A 14,166-nucleotide genomic window follows, 5' to 3' on the forward strand; every position below is an offset into this window, starting at 1 on the left:
GAGTCCCCATAGGGGATATGCATTGATGTTGGAAGATCTCCCCTCGTACATGTGACTTTTGTAACACATCTGATGAGACTCCTGCTCATCTCTTAATTTTTTGCCTAGTTGCTAGACATGTTTGGGGTTTCATTTCCCAAGTGTAGACTTTAGTTACACATCAACATACAATCATGCATTCTTAGGTTTTAGGCAAGATACCGTGCACAACCACTTTACAATCGGAGCATACCTGCCTTCTTAATTGTTTGAATTGGAATAGTCTCTGGCCCACATTTGGAGGGCATGCAATGCATTTCTTTTTGATTCAGCCTCAAGTATCCATAATTTTGTGGGCCATGTTTCAGGACTGTTATTGTGGCAAGTTAAGTTCCATGGTTTCTGCTGGTACAGTCCTAAAAAAGGTGGCTGCTCTGTGAATGGATATCATCTGCACCACCCTAGTTGTGCCCGCTTTGTGGTTCCCTTCTCTTGTCATTGTGGCCCTATGTTGTTTGCAGCCTTCTGGCTTCTTGTCCTTTTGTACTTGTCTTTGAGTCCACTTGGCTTGCCAGAAGGCCCTTTGTGCATGAGAGAGAGGTGAAATGATGATTTATTAACATCTACAAAAGGCCAAAATGGCAATGAAAATACAAGTTACAATCATCTGTAGTGTCATACAATTGTGTGTAAAGCAATAGTAAAGAAAAGCTAACAGTTAAAAGAAAACTCTAGTTGGAATCCTCACAGTGGAGTAAAAAACATAGCATGGGTATGCATAACATATTAACATGGCAGTAATATAGAGAACTGAGTATACATGGGTCAGGCCTAGGGATACCGTGAGGATGAACATCATCCTAAAAAATCCCTCATTGGTTGCATAGCCCCAATCTTTCCTCTGTGGGGAAGAATCTGGGGGGCCTAGCCCTAGCTCAAGAAAATTGGCCAAGTGGGATTGCTTGATCAAGCAATACCCCTCATGTAGATGTAGACCGGGGCTGTGCTTTGATCTCCTCAATACTCTTCCCAGATGCAGGCTGAGACTGGTCTGAAGTGGCATGGGTATTCCTTGTGAAAGTCTGCAAGCTGCCTCTGGATAGGCCCTCAGTGTATTGGTTCTCTGCTCCTAAGGAGGATCTCTCTAAGCCATCATATCTCAAGGAGAAAGAGATCCAGATATCACTGATCAGCATAGTCCATGACCCTTGAGAGTGACCCAAAGTGTCTCAAAAGAGACAATGAAAACGCTTCTGAATTCCATGATAGGTTGGACAATGGCAAAACCTTATCCATGTAACGTATCAAGGAGATATTCATGTATCTTGGGGGCATTCAATCACATTAACATCTCCTCCTAGATTACATTTTGTTGAACCTCTCCACAATATGCTAAACTCACCGCAAATATCAAGCACTTAAAAGCTTTCTGAAATACTTTATTAGGGTACATTCATATTGTTCTAATACAAGCATGGTTGCAGCTTACTAGCAAAGCTACGTTGGTTAGACAAGCATGATCCTGACGCATTCCACCAATGCCAACATCTGCTGCTTGGAGGGTAACTATATCATGATTATTCTTTCCTCTATAGTTGCCACATGCACAAGTTGCTGTCAAAAAACATAATTTTAGTTTTTCAATGTATCTTGCAAACAATTTCTCTGGTTATAAAATGTCGTCTTCATTCTGTGGAGTTTGTTGAAGGCATGACTATATAACATGGAAGCTGAGCCAAGTATGCATTACAGATGCCACCACAGCCTCAACAACTGGACTTACAGACACAAACTATCAGGTTACAATTTCTGACACTAGCAAAGACAATAAGGCACGATTGAAGCTGTAAGGTCTAAAGCTTGATGAATAAACAGTTACAAACCCTTTCTCAGTATGCAGAGTCTCTTCTTGAAAGCTTACAGCTGGATCATTGGCTCCAAAAACTACCACCAATCTTTCCACCTGATGCTCCATGTGGTACTACTTAATTGCACATAAGGCAAAATAGAGATTGTTTGATATACCCATTTTTGAAACACAAAGCATAATTTATGATTGAACTGCAGGAGAGGTAACAAGAGAAGCGGCTGAAGAGCTCGGTTGCACAATGTTAAAAGGAATCCCTGTGCTACATTGCTGTGGAGATAATGGTTCTTGCTCTTTAGGGTGCAGACTGACTCCTGACACTGCATTTGCTTTGGATAGTTAAATACTCTAGCATAAATATGTTTCTGGATTAAGTTCCTTTTCAGAGGACATGACAAGAGCATATTTGAGTTCTTGTATCAACCATGTAGGAATAAATCTTTGGAGGACGTAATGGACCCAAGCCAATGAATTTCTTTCTTTCTCAGAATAGAGGGAATTTTTTTGTTGTCGTCCTACTTTTTGGTTTCAAGGTCACCTATTTCTAGGGATGCACGTTGCTGGTGGGGTGGAAGGTCATTCTATTGAAAGAAATTGCAAACCCATCTCAGTTCAGAAGCTTTGACTAATGAGATACATATGCATGGATTTAATTCAACATTGCACAATATGAAACAGGTGCATTCATATATTCAGTGGGAAGAGTAAATTGGTCAAAACCTCATTGCTGTGGAGATAATTGTTCTTGTTCTTTAGGGTGCAGCCTGACTCCTGACACTGCTTTTGTCATGGTTTATGCATAGTTAAATACTCTAGCATAAATATGTTTCTGGATTAAGTTACTTTTCAGAGGACATGGCAAGAGCATATTTTAGTTCTTGTGTATCAACCATGTAGGAATAATTCTTTGGAGGAAGTTGTACTCTAAGAAACTTAGTAAGATTTTGTTCTTGTACTTTGAGCTCTCTTCTCCCTCTTGTGCACATTCTTCCTGCTGCAAACTTTGATTTTCCACATTAGGGAAGTTGTATTGGCCATGGATGTCAAGATCAAAATCTACTCCTACCTTCGAGGATATGGTAGGTAGGTTAGATCATTTCGCTCGAAGGGCAGGGAGCCACAAAATGACATCCAATCATCACACATTCAGGCTCATCTATCCTCCTTGTCCTGCCCTTGGCACCCCAGGCTCATCCCCTTTCCCCTCTCCCCCTCCCTCCATCTGAATCAAGCCAAATTTGTCCCCAAAACAAAGACAATGGTTGGCAACTCTTCAAGGGTATGACTTTGATATTTCATACATGGAGGGGAAGGACAATGTAGTAGGTTGACTAAATCAACACATTTCATCCCATCAAAGGCTCAATTTATAGCAAAGCAAGTGGCTGATCAGTTTATGGAAAGTGTCTTTAAACTCCATGGTATGCCATTGAAGATCGTATCCAATTGTGATACTAAGTTCATGGGAAGTTTTTGGAGGAGCTTGTTCACTTCTATGGGAACAATTTTGACTCCATGCATAACAAGTTTCAATTGGTCCTTGTCAAGAATGCCATCCATGGCTTCTTTCATCCTTTGTTTCTATTGTCAATTCCACGCTCCTAATGGGCCCTCAAAAATCTTCCACTCCAAAGGCCTCTATTGACAGTGGCTTGCTTTTGATTCTCATGGGAAAGTGATCACCTCTTAGGATCATCGATACCCACGTGCCGCCCCAAAACAAGGAATTGGTCCCTCCATCCCCAAAGTGGAGTGTAGGGATTTAAACTCATTTCCAATATTGCCCTTTCTAGACGAGGGCACTCTTGATATTTTGGCTACAAAAGTGCAGTCAAGGCAAAATCTGCCTTGACACTGAAATCCCTTTCTCATCACATATGAGGCTCACTAGTTGGAATGTGCATGGTATTTGTTCACGCAAGAGGCAACGTGATATATGGCATGTTCTGCATGATAATCACTCAGATATGTTATGTGCTCTCAAACATAAAAACCATGGTGAAGTGGGAGAAATCATGGATTGCTATGGGTTCTCTTTGTTCTATACAAGGGGCTTAGCTTGACATTATTCCGATGTGCTTCTGGTTGTGCATAACAAGTTTCAGCCAATCCTTATAAAAAATGACATCCATGGCCTCTTTCTAATTGTTGAAATTCTATTTGAAGGGGAGATACCATGGCTCGTAGGCCTTTATGCACCAAATGACTCTTCATCTCAACAGGATTTGTGGGATCAGTTGGTAGCTTGCTTGTCTCTTGCTCAACTAGAAGTATTGATGGGAGATTTCAATGAGTGTTCATCATTCACACTCTACCTCTGAGCACTCCGTGATGGATGCATCTGAGACCCATGCGTGGCATAATTTGGAATTGGCTATTTTGAAGCAGGACATTTGTTCTTAGCTTCACCCATCAGATTTGGGTTTTACTTTTCAATCAGCACATCACTTTGCCTTATGGTCTTGCTTGGGCCGCATGTGTATTATGTACGATGATGCTTTCCTACCAGAGATCCTTGACATCTGGGTGCTAGAACAATATGTTTTGTCGGATCATTTCCCCTTGCAGTTTGACATGCTTGCCCACCCTATCGCCCCTTTTGCACAAATTTTTGCACGGCTCCCATTGCATTTTAATTCATCCTATCTAAAGCACCCAACCTTTAATGGTTATATGGAGCAACTAATTGACGGATTCTTGCTTGATTTCCCTATAGAGGACAGTGATTCTTTTGAGTGATCGCTCCATAACATGTAGAGGGTTGCCATGTAGTATGGTATTCATCATGCTTTTCTTTGCAAGCAATATCGGCACACTATTGAAACAATGTTGGCATTGATGTGGGAGGTGAGAGAATGCACAGAGATCGAAGCTTAAGCTTAGCTAAGAGTACAGTTGGCAATGAAGAGAGTGTGTGTGAGTGAAAGCATGACACCCAATGCAAAAATATGAAGAGTGTGTGATGCAAGTATAAAGTACGACCCTTAAATCTTAGGGTTGCTAGAGTGTGTTCACACTGAAAGGTGTAAAACACGATAAGTGCCCAAACTATGTAACATAAGTACATAAAATAAAAGAAAATAAATCTGGGGGAAAAACCTCTCATAAGGAGAGTAAACAGTGCCCTGGTGTCCTACCAAGGATCACCAACACTCCTCCGTGAGCGTAGGCATGAGTCAAACCCAAGAAACCCCCCTAGAATGAAGAGTAATCAATATACAAGGGTCATCCACCAAAGCAGATCAAATTTAAAGCATTGCGGAATGCTTCAAATTTGTCACAAGGAAGAGCTTTGGTGATGTCTGCCACATTACGGATGGGAGGACAATAGACAAGGGCCAAGACTAATATCATCTACATGTAACCTCTCTCTAACAAAGTGATAGTGAATCTCTATGTGTTTCATGCATGCATGAAACACTAGGTTCCGTGCCACTACAATGGCACTTTGACTATCAGTGAATAAAGGAGTAGGCTCTGTAAACAGATACATCTAAATCAGCCAACAAACATCTCAGCCATACACATTCAACTGTGGTAGTGAAAGTTGCCTTGTATTCATCTTCACATGATGATGTAGCAACAGTGGATTGTTTCTTGCTAAGCCAAGAGATGCTAGATGAGCCAAGAAAGAAATAATTACCACTAGTGGAGTGACGAGAATCAAAATCACCAGCCCAATCAAAATCACTGTAAGCATGTAGTTGCAGTGGTCCCCCCTTGGCATAAAGCAATCCAAGAGTCCTAGTACCCTGCAAGTAACGAAAAACACACTTGCAAGCTGATGTGACATGCGTGGCTGATGCATATATCTGCTCAGGGCTGAAACTGTAAACTGAATGTCTAGCCTTGTGTTGCATAGGTAAATGAGAGATCCAACTGCAAGAGCATACGTACGGATATCAAACAAATCACTGTTATCATGCAAGGACAATTTGAGTCCAATTTCCTTTGGTATACAAACTGGCTTGCAATCCTGCAAGCCAAACCTCTCAAGAAGTCCACCAATGTATCTAGACTATGATAATCCAATGCCTCTAGCATCATGAATGAACTAAATGCCCAAATAATAGTGCAAAGGCCCCAAATCTGACATCTCAAAGGTTTGTTGCAAAATTTGTTTGAATGCTGAAATTTGATCAGTATGTGTTCTTGTAAGCAAAAGATCATCAACATAAAGACATATGACCAGCAAGGATTCCCCCTCTTTATATACCTAAAGTGTAGACTCTAATGAGTTAATGAACCCTTGGCTGAGTAAAAAGGCATCAATCTATGCATACCAAGCTTTGGGAGTTTGCTTCAAACCATACAAAGCCTTTTTCAACTTGCACACCAAGTGTTCGGATCCTACAATTGTAAAACCAATAGGCTGCTGTACATACACTTCTTCTTGAAGTTTCTCATGTAAAAATCCAATCTTTATATCAAGCTGGATTGGTCCACAGTCCATCCATAATGGGCAGCCAATGCAACCATAGACTGAATGGTAGTCATGCGGGATGTGGGAGCAAATGTCTTCTCATAGTCAATGCCTTTCTTCTGTCCGTAGCCTTTGGCCACAAGCCTGGCCTTATTTTTGTCAATGGATCCATCTCCATTCCTTTCAACTTATTGACCCACTTTGTACCAATGGCTTTCTTCCCAACAAGCAAAGACACTAAATCCCATGTTTGATTCTTTATGATAGAATCAAACTCAGCTTGCATTACTGCCATCCAATGCACACTATGTTGTGCATCCTCAAAACATTCAGGCTCCTCATCATCAAGTGTATTTGTTGCCATAACAAACTCCATGGTATGTGCATCATCATGCATATGAGCTTGCCTTCTAGTACGACCAGTTTTAGGAGCATCCAAATGACTATCTTTTATAATCTGCAAATACCATCTAGGCAGTTGGCTAGCTTCCTGACTGTGTACAAGCTCTTGCTGAACTCCAAATTCAGCATCTCGCTGAATATTCAGATCAGCCATAGGCTAATTTTCTGCATTACCCAATGGAGCAACTGGCTAAGCATTAAGTTCATTTGTTAAAGCTCCAACTATAACACCGAAAGAAATGGGCAGCAGCCCTTCAAATACATCATTGGCAGCTTGATACGTATCAAAATTAACAAGGGATAATAATGTTTTTTCATAAAAAATCACACCCCTACTAACAAATACCTTCTTAGAGACAAGATCATATAATCTATATCCTTTGCTCTCACTGTTGTACCCCACAAACATGCATTAGGCTTGTTACCCAACTTCTTTCTATGTACCTTGGGAATGTATGCATATGCAAGACACCCAAAAGTACGAAAATGTCCAATAAAACGTTTTTTGGCTGTTCCAAGCCTCAAAAGGCGTGACTTACTTTAATGCCTTTCTAAGGCACCTCTTCAAAACATGGCAAGCACACATAACTATTTCCATCCAAAAACTATGTAGCAAGCTCTTTGCTTTAAGCATACATCTTGCCATCTCCATGAGTGACCGATTCTTCCTCTCTGCAACCCCATTCTGCTATGGAGTATAAACAGTAGTATATTGATAGACAATGCCTTTTTGCTTCAAAAAAGAATTCAGCATAGAAGATATGTATTTTCTCCTCGTTCTGAATGAAGAGTCTTAACCCTGTAGCCAGATTGATTTTCAGCAAGTGCTACAAAAGTAAAAAATACATCATACACTTCTAACTTTTTCACCAAAGAGTAGACCCAACAAAAAAGAGTAAAGTCATCAATAAAAATGACAAAATAGTTATAGCCACCCGATGATTTTGTCTGCACATAGAGCCACATACATCCGAGTGCACAATTTGTAATCTGGTAGTTGCTCTAAAAGCAACATCACGAAAAAATGAAAAACGATACATTTTTTCCAAAATGCACCCCTCGCATATATGTTTAAGAGGTCTCTCCAAGAAAGGTAAACCATCAAGCATCTGTGTATAATGCATAAGCATCAAGCTACCATAGTTTACATGCTCCATGAGAGCATGCCATAACTCTTCTTGTGACATAGCAAGAGTGAGAATAGATGCTAGATAGACCGACTGATCAACTGAATAAGCATCCAACTCATATAACCCATGACATAAAGTGCGAGTCAAAACCAAAGTCATGTGTTCCTTATCTCTGACTATGCATCTATCATCATCAAAGGTGACTTGCAAGCCACACTTTGCCAAAGAAGAGATAGATAACAAATTCTTATTTATGCCTGGCACAAATAATGCATCCTGTAAGCGGAGAATAGAGCCATCAATGGCTGTCAACACAATCTCCCCAATACCTCTAACAGGGTATTGGCACATTGCACAGACTTGCCAACAGGAGTTGCAATAACAGAGGAAACCAAATCCCTACGGGATGTGATATGCCCAGAAGCACCACTATTAAATAACCATATGCTCACATCCTCAGTAGAGCTAAATGCTCTATCAGCCAAGAAGAGCCATAACTGCATGTGTAAAAACAATAGTCTTGGTCTGCAACAAAAGACGCGGACTTGGTAGCAACAGAAGGTGCATCAGAAATAGACATCCCTGACTCCTCCTCCTTCTCCTTTGCTATGCACTTTCTACATTCTATGATGTAGTGACCTAGCTTCTTGCAATAGTGGCACTTTCCCTTCTTGGCTTGCTTGCCCCCCCTATTTCTTATTGCTCTGTGAAGTACTTGAGGTCCCAAGGATTTGTGGAGCATTTTTAGCTTGGCGCCCTTGCCCTTCTGCCTTGCCATAAAAGCCTGCTCAGAGACTACAACATCGACCCCCCTGTTCTTTCTTATTTGCTCTTCCTCTAAGAGCAAACTAACCAACTAAAGGAAAGTAAGTGGCTGTGGGGATAACCTCACGGTGAGCTTCAAGGCCGTATGAAAGGCCAAATACGAGGGCGGCAATGAATTCAAAGTAGTAGATATAAACTGTGCATCTGAGTAATACTCATCTACATTCATGAGCTGCCTACACAAGTCCTGATTTTTATTTAGACGATCCTCCATAGAATCACCCTCATCCATCTTTATAGTCTCAAGCTCTTTCTTCAAGAAAGAGATGCATGTCTCATTTTTTCCATCAACCATCTGCTCTAGGGTCAGCCATGCTTCTTGTGAAGAAGTTGTAGACCGAATGTGTGGGATGATGGACCGGGAAGTGGCTGAGCTGGAGCGGGCTGAACAGGCTGAGCAAGCTGAGTGCCTGTTGTCCACATCCTCCTGGAGGAGGTGTAGTAGGCGCCACAACTCCAGGCCTAACTTCTTCACCGCTGACATAATCCCAAAAATTCTTGGCAATCAGCACATTGTTCATCATAAAAGACCATAGAGAATAGTTATTAACATCCAACTGGACCAATTTCTAGAAATTACAGCAAGCACTTTTGCTGTAATTAGCAAATCTAATCACATTGTCAAAAAACTATTTGAAGTACACGGGCACTTGCAAGAGCAGAGAGATGCTGCCCAGGCACAAGCCCCCTCCAAAAGATGAAATTTGAATTTTTTTAAAAATGATTAAAATATTATTTTTACCTACGATTCTGAGCTGTGGTGGCAGACCTAGTGGTACGGGTGGCAATTCAATGGCTGACCAATACAGGTAGCAGCTGGAGGTCAAGCTGAAGTGGCGAGCGCAGCCGGAGGAGGCCGGGCAGCCCACAGGACTAAGTGGGTGGTGTTTCAGGTGGCGGGTGCTGCTGGAGGCAACACAAGGAACTGGCAGACAGAGGGCCGTGCTGGCTAAAGTGCCGCAGGCGCTGGCGGTGTGTATGCAGGCAGTGGGCGGGCACAGGCAGATTGGCAGTGCCTGCTGGAGCTGCTAGTGGCAGACCTGGTTCAGGTCACTGGACTAGCAGAAGGAAACTGGCAAGCCAGGTGGACTGAGGGCACCTAACTGGAGGCCTGGGGCAGCAGTATCACGCAAGGAGTTTACTTGCTGCTGGTGGGGCTGAACACTGCCTATGACTGTGGAGCTGAGGACAGTTGGGAGGTGGCAGCTCGGCTGGCGGTGACCACGAGCTGAGCTGAGCAAGGGGCCAGCTTTGATACCAAATGTGACAGGTAAGAGAATGCATAGAGATCGAAGCTCAAGCTCAATTGAGAGTACAATTGACAATAAAGAGAGTGTGTGAGTGAAAGCACAACACCCAATGCAAAAATCTGAAGTGTGTGGTGCAAGTACAAAGAACAACCCTTAAACCTTAGGATTGCTAAAATGTGTTTACACCCAAAAGGTGTAAAACACGATAAGTGCCCAAACTGTGTAACATAGGCATATAAAACAAAAGAGAATAAATCTAGGGAAAAAAACCTCTTGTAAGGAGAGTAAAAAGTGCCCTAGTGTCCTACCGAGGATCACTGACACTCCTTTGTGAGTGTAGGCGCAAGTCAAGCCCAACAATCGGTCTAATCCTTGCTAATTGATTCTCCACATATCCGTTCCTTCTTCCATTGACCACAAGACTGGCATCCTCATTCAGCAATTCCAATTGAGATCGTACCTACAAGCCAAGTTGCAAAGCTTGACCTAGAATTTGCAAGATACTTCATGTCAAATGCATAAAGTTTATCGAGGCTTGCATGCCTCTCTTGCTCATGAGAATATGATGCGTCTCGAGCATGCACACGGGTCGATGGTTACGGATCCACAATCCATTGTGCATATGTGTAAAGAATACTTCCTTGGCATTCTTGGTACTTCGTCTCCTCCCACTCAACGGACCACCCAGGCTTGCTCGACTTTCTATGCCTAGTCACGGATCATGTGTCACAAGATATGCATGATGATTTGGATAGAGATAACTTGCAAGGGGAGGTAGTGGATGTTTTGTTGCATTTGCCCAAGGACAAAAGTCCAAGATGGGATGGCTTGACTAGTGAGTTTTTTGAAGCCAATGTTGCCAACCTCGCGAAACCCTTGACAACCACGTGCCAACAAGTCTAGAAGACTAGAACTATGCTTGTCTCATGGAAGGTGGGATTCATTAAGCTAATTCTGCAAGTGTTGTCACCCTCGATGCTAAAACATTGGCAGCCAATTTCTTTGATGGGATCCATGTATAAAATATTTTCTAAGGTCATGTGGGTAATCGTCTCCACAAGCATCTCCTTGCCTTGGGGGAAAGATTCAACCATCAAAGTTTAATATTAAGCTCAATAAGCATACTATCTTTTGGTACTCATTAGTGATGGAAATGAACTACTCGACAACAGAAAGAGAGGGCTTGGCGATTGTGTTTGCTGTAAAGAAGTTCCGGCATTATCTATTGGCTACACCCTTTACCTTTTTTGTGGACCATCAAGCCTTGCTATATCTAGTGAATAAACCTTGCGCTACAGGATGCATAGCTTGGTGGCTCCTTCTGCTTTTGGAGTTTGACTTCTCCGTTATTGTACGGAAGGGAAAATAGCACTACATGGCTGATCATATGTCACGCATCCCCATAGGAGAAGCCGCTGGAGAAGGCATTATCGATGAATTGCCAGACGCCCACCTCTTTAACCTCTCCAGTGAGAGAGGTCTGAATCCCTCCTTGAAGAGATAGTGGAAGCGGCCTCTAATCTTGTAGTACATCGGGCATCTACATATGTAATGTGCACCCTAATCAATATGGATTCATCAAGGGCCGTAATATCTTGCACAATGTACTGAATGTTCAACTGGCCATTGACTACGCGAAGCACTCCAAGGAAAAAGTTGTGCTTGTTCAATTGGATCTGGAAAAGGCTTTTGATTATTTGGATTGGTCTTTTACGACAGAGCTTGTGCATGTTATGGATTTCGATCCACGCATTTTCCAACCGCCTAATACACATAGTGAGCATTGATGCCTCCTCGCAGATCATGTTTAATGGTGGTATCACTGAGCCATTCACTCTTGCACACTCAATTAGACAAGGTTGCCCATTGAGCCCCTTGTTCTTTTGCCTTGGCAACACATCCGGTCCTTTCCATGCTCTCTTATTTGGTGGACACAAGACACTTGACTGGTGTGAAGAAGACTGTAGAATCACTACTAGGGTTTGAACTGAGGAAACACAGAGTGTACGACCATGACAGAAGCACAAGGAGACAAACATTGACACAAAAAGTAAAACTCAAACCCTAAATGCAAAACTCAAAACTCAAACATAGAAACTCAAACACAAACAGAAGAAGGGATAGAAAGAACACAACTCTAAAGTGAATGAATGCTATAAATGAATGTAAGAGTGTACAATAAGCCCAAGGGCAGAGCAATGTGTCGGAGAGTGACATCCACGAGAGATAAATCCCAAGCCTGTGACCACCAATCGCAGTATAGGAAGTGTTGAAAAACAGAGTTGAAGGCATGAGAGAGTGTGCACAAGAGGGAGAGAGAGAGCTCAAGTACAAGAACAAGATCTTGTTTTGTTAGTTGCTCAAAGTACAACCAGTACACTCTCCTCTACTTGAGTGTGTACTTTAGGCTGTTTATATAGCCACTGGAGGAGTTAGGATTAGGGTTTCCCCTATCCTCCAGCCCTTTTACACCTAGCTACCCTTATCCTCTCTAGTGTAAGGAGAGTTCCTATGCTTATCTTTCAACACCCCCCCTCAATGCCAGGTGGCATTGGATAAAAAACATAATAGGATGCCCCCCCTTAATTCTTAATGAGATGCCTTTATAAATCAGGCTACAAGAAAAGATTATAGGTAGAGAGTGTTACAAGATTCAAAAGAGTCGGTCACCTGTGGATTGGGAGGCAAAGTTGACCTCCAATTCCTTAGGTACTTTTTGGAACACTAGGACACATACTGGTGATATGCTCGGTTTTTTTGCATTTATTGCATGTCATTTTGTCAAGATATTTCTTCCAGCAGTTTCTGATAATATGTCCGTTTTTGTGATAGAAGGAGCACTTAGTAGAAGCTATATGGACTAATACTTGCTCACGGGAAGTAAATGTTGAAGACCCTTTAGTATGGTTTCTCTTCTCTTCATCCAAGCATGACTGAATGGTACTTGCTAGAGTTGGGTTCGGGATATGAGTTAGGGTAGTCACAAGGGTTCATAGACTTTAGCAAGATGGCAACGGCATCTTCATCATGGATAGGTGCCTGAACAGAGGCAAGCTGTGCCATAAGTCCCTTGATATGTGAAATGAACTTGCTTAGATCTTCTCCCTGTTTGTATTCCAAGCTAAAAAACTCAATCTTGAGAAATATATTTGAGTTCTTCCCTGTAGCACTGTAGAGCCTTTCGAGCTTATCCCACTTTTCTTTTGCAGATGAGAGTTGGTCAATGTGATGAATTAAGGATTCATCTAAATGAAGCATGATGATGGTTTGAGCCCGTTCATCATCTTCTACATCAAGGGGATTGGATGGGTCAATTACTTTGGTCCCTTTTATAAAGGGCCAATATCCTCTTTTCATCATTTTGTATTTGATCAAAACTTGCCAAGGATGGAAATCTTTTCCATTAAATTTCCGAATTTGAGGACGGACATCAGCATATGTTGTGGCCATTGGGAAGGTCTTACCACTTGTCAGAACAAGGGCAGTGTCTATTCCCTTACAACCTTGCCACTGAATGCGGAAGCAAATCAAACAATTGATATCAAAGTTGTAATGAGGAGAAAGGCTGAAAATCATACATATGTAATATTTCAAAATATGACTTTGGTGGTCCTTTCTTATGTGCAATCATCCTCTGAGGTTTAATTGTCTTTTTTGGCTTCAATGATGTGAACCTAGACTGGACTTCGGGCTCCTCCTTGTGGTATGGCTTAGTGGATGAACCTTGTGTTGAACAAGGACGGTCTATGATTTCAATGCTTGTTGTTGATGATTCCGAGGAGAGTACAATGACGCTTATCTCTCTGATTTTATTGACCAGAGTACTTGAAAAAAGTCACACAAGATATGCAATACAAGTTTAGGGTAGGATGGTCTATGTGTTTATAATTGTACACATAGCCTTACAACATGAAGTAAAGCACTCAATGGTTCTAATTTTCTGATGAAAACATTCAAATTGTGTAAGAACCAACAACAATAATGATTAAGCAATGTGCCTTAGTGCTTACAAGCACTCATCTGTAGCTTATGTTGCTAGAGATGGTAGATGTCGGTCTTGATGAGCTTGATGATGACCTTCCGAGTAAAAGAACCTTTGAAATGAAGTTTCTAGATTAGTAACTGACTCTGGAAGAGTTGACTCAATGATTAAAATCACTGTTAATGACCAAACATTGAAAAAATTTGAAAATGGAAGAAGCTTGAGGCTTCTTGGCTATGGTTGCCAAGAGACCCACAGCTAGGGTTTTGATCACAGCAGGCTGTAGGAGATGAATTAGGACAAAACCT

General features: G+C 41.8%; 1 protein-coding gene across 3 annotated transcripts in view; it reads left to right on the forward strand.

Moving 5' to 3' along the window:
* Positions 1 to 14,166, forward strand: part of LOC148027351 (uncharacterized) — a 143,924-nt gene that overhangs the window by 16,455 nt on the left and 113,303 nt on the right. For all 3 annotated transcript variants that reach the window (XM_087691915.1, XM_087691914.1, XM_087691916.1), the window contains exons 5-8: positions 1,464 to 1,541; positions 1,688 to 1,778; positions 1,873 to 1,957; positions 2,047 to 2,146. In XM_087691915.1, coding sequence (XP_087548041.1) covers positions 1,464 to 1,541; positions 1,688 to 1,778; positions 1,873 to 1,957; positions 2,047 to 2,146 — 354 coding nt within the window. The remainder of the gene's footprint in view (positions 1 to 1,463; positions 1,542 to 1,687; positions 1,779 to 1,872; positions 1,958 to 2,046; positions 2,147 to 14,166) is intronic.

Source organism: Lygodium microphyllum, chromosome 13 (assembly GCF_053477565.2).
Source record: "Lygodium microphyllum isolate KBCC chromosome 13, Lygodium_microphyllum_v1.1.10, whole genome shotgun sequence".
Taxonomy (NCBI): Eukaryota; Viridiplantae; Streptophyta; class Polypodiopsida; order Schizaeales; family Lygodiaceae; genus Lygodium; species Lygodium microphyllum.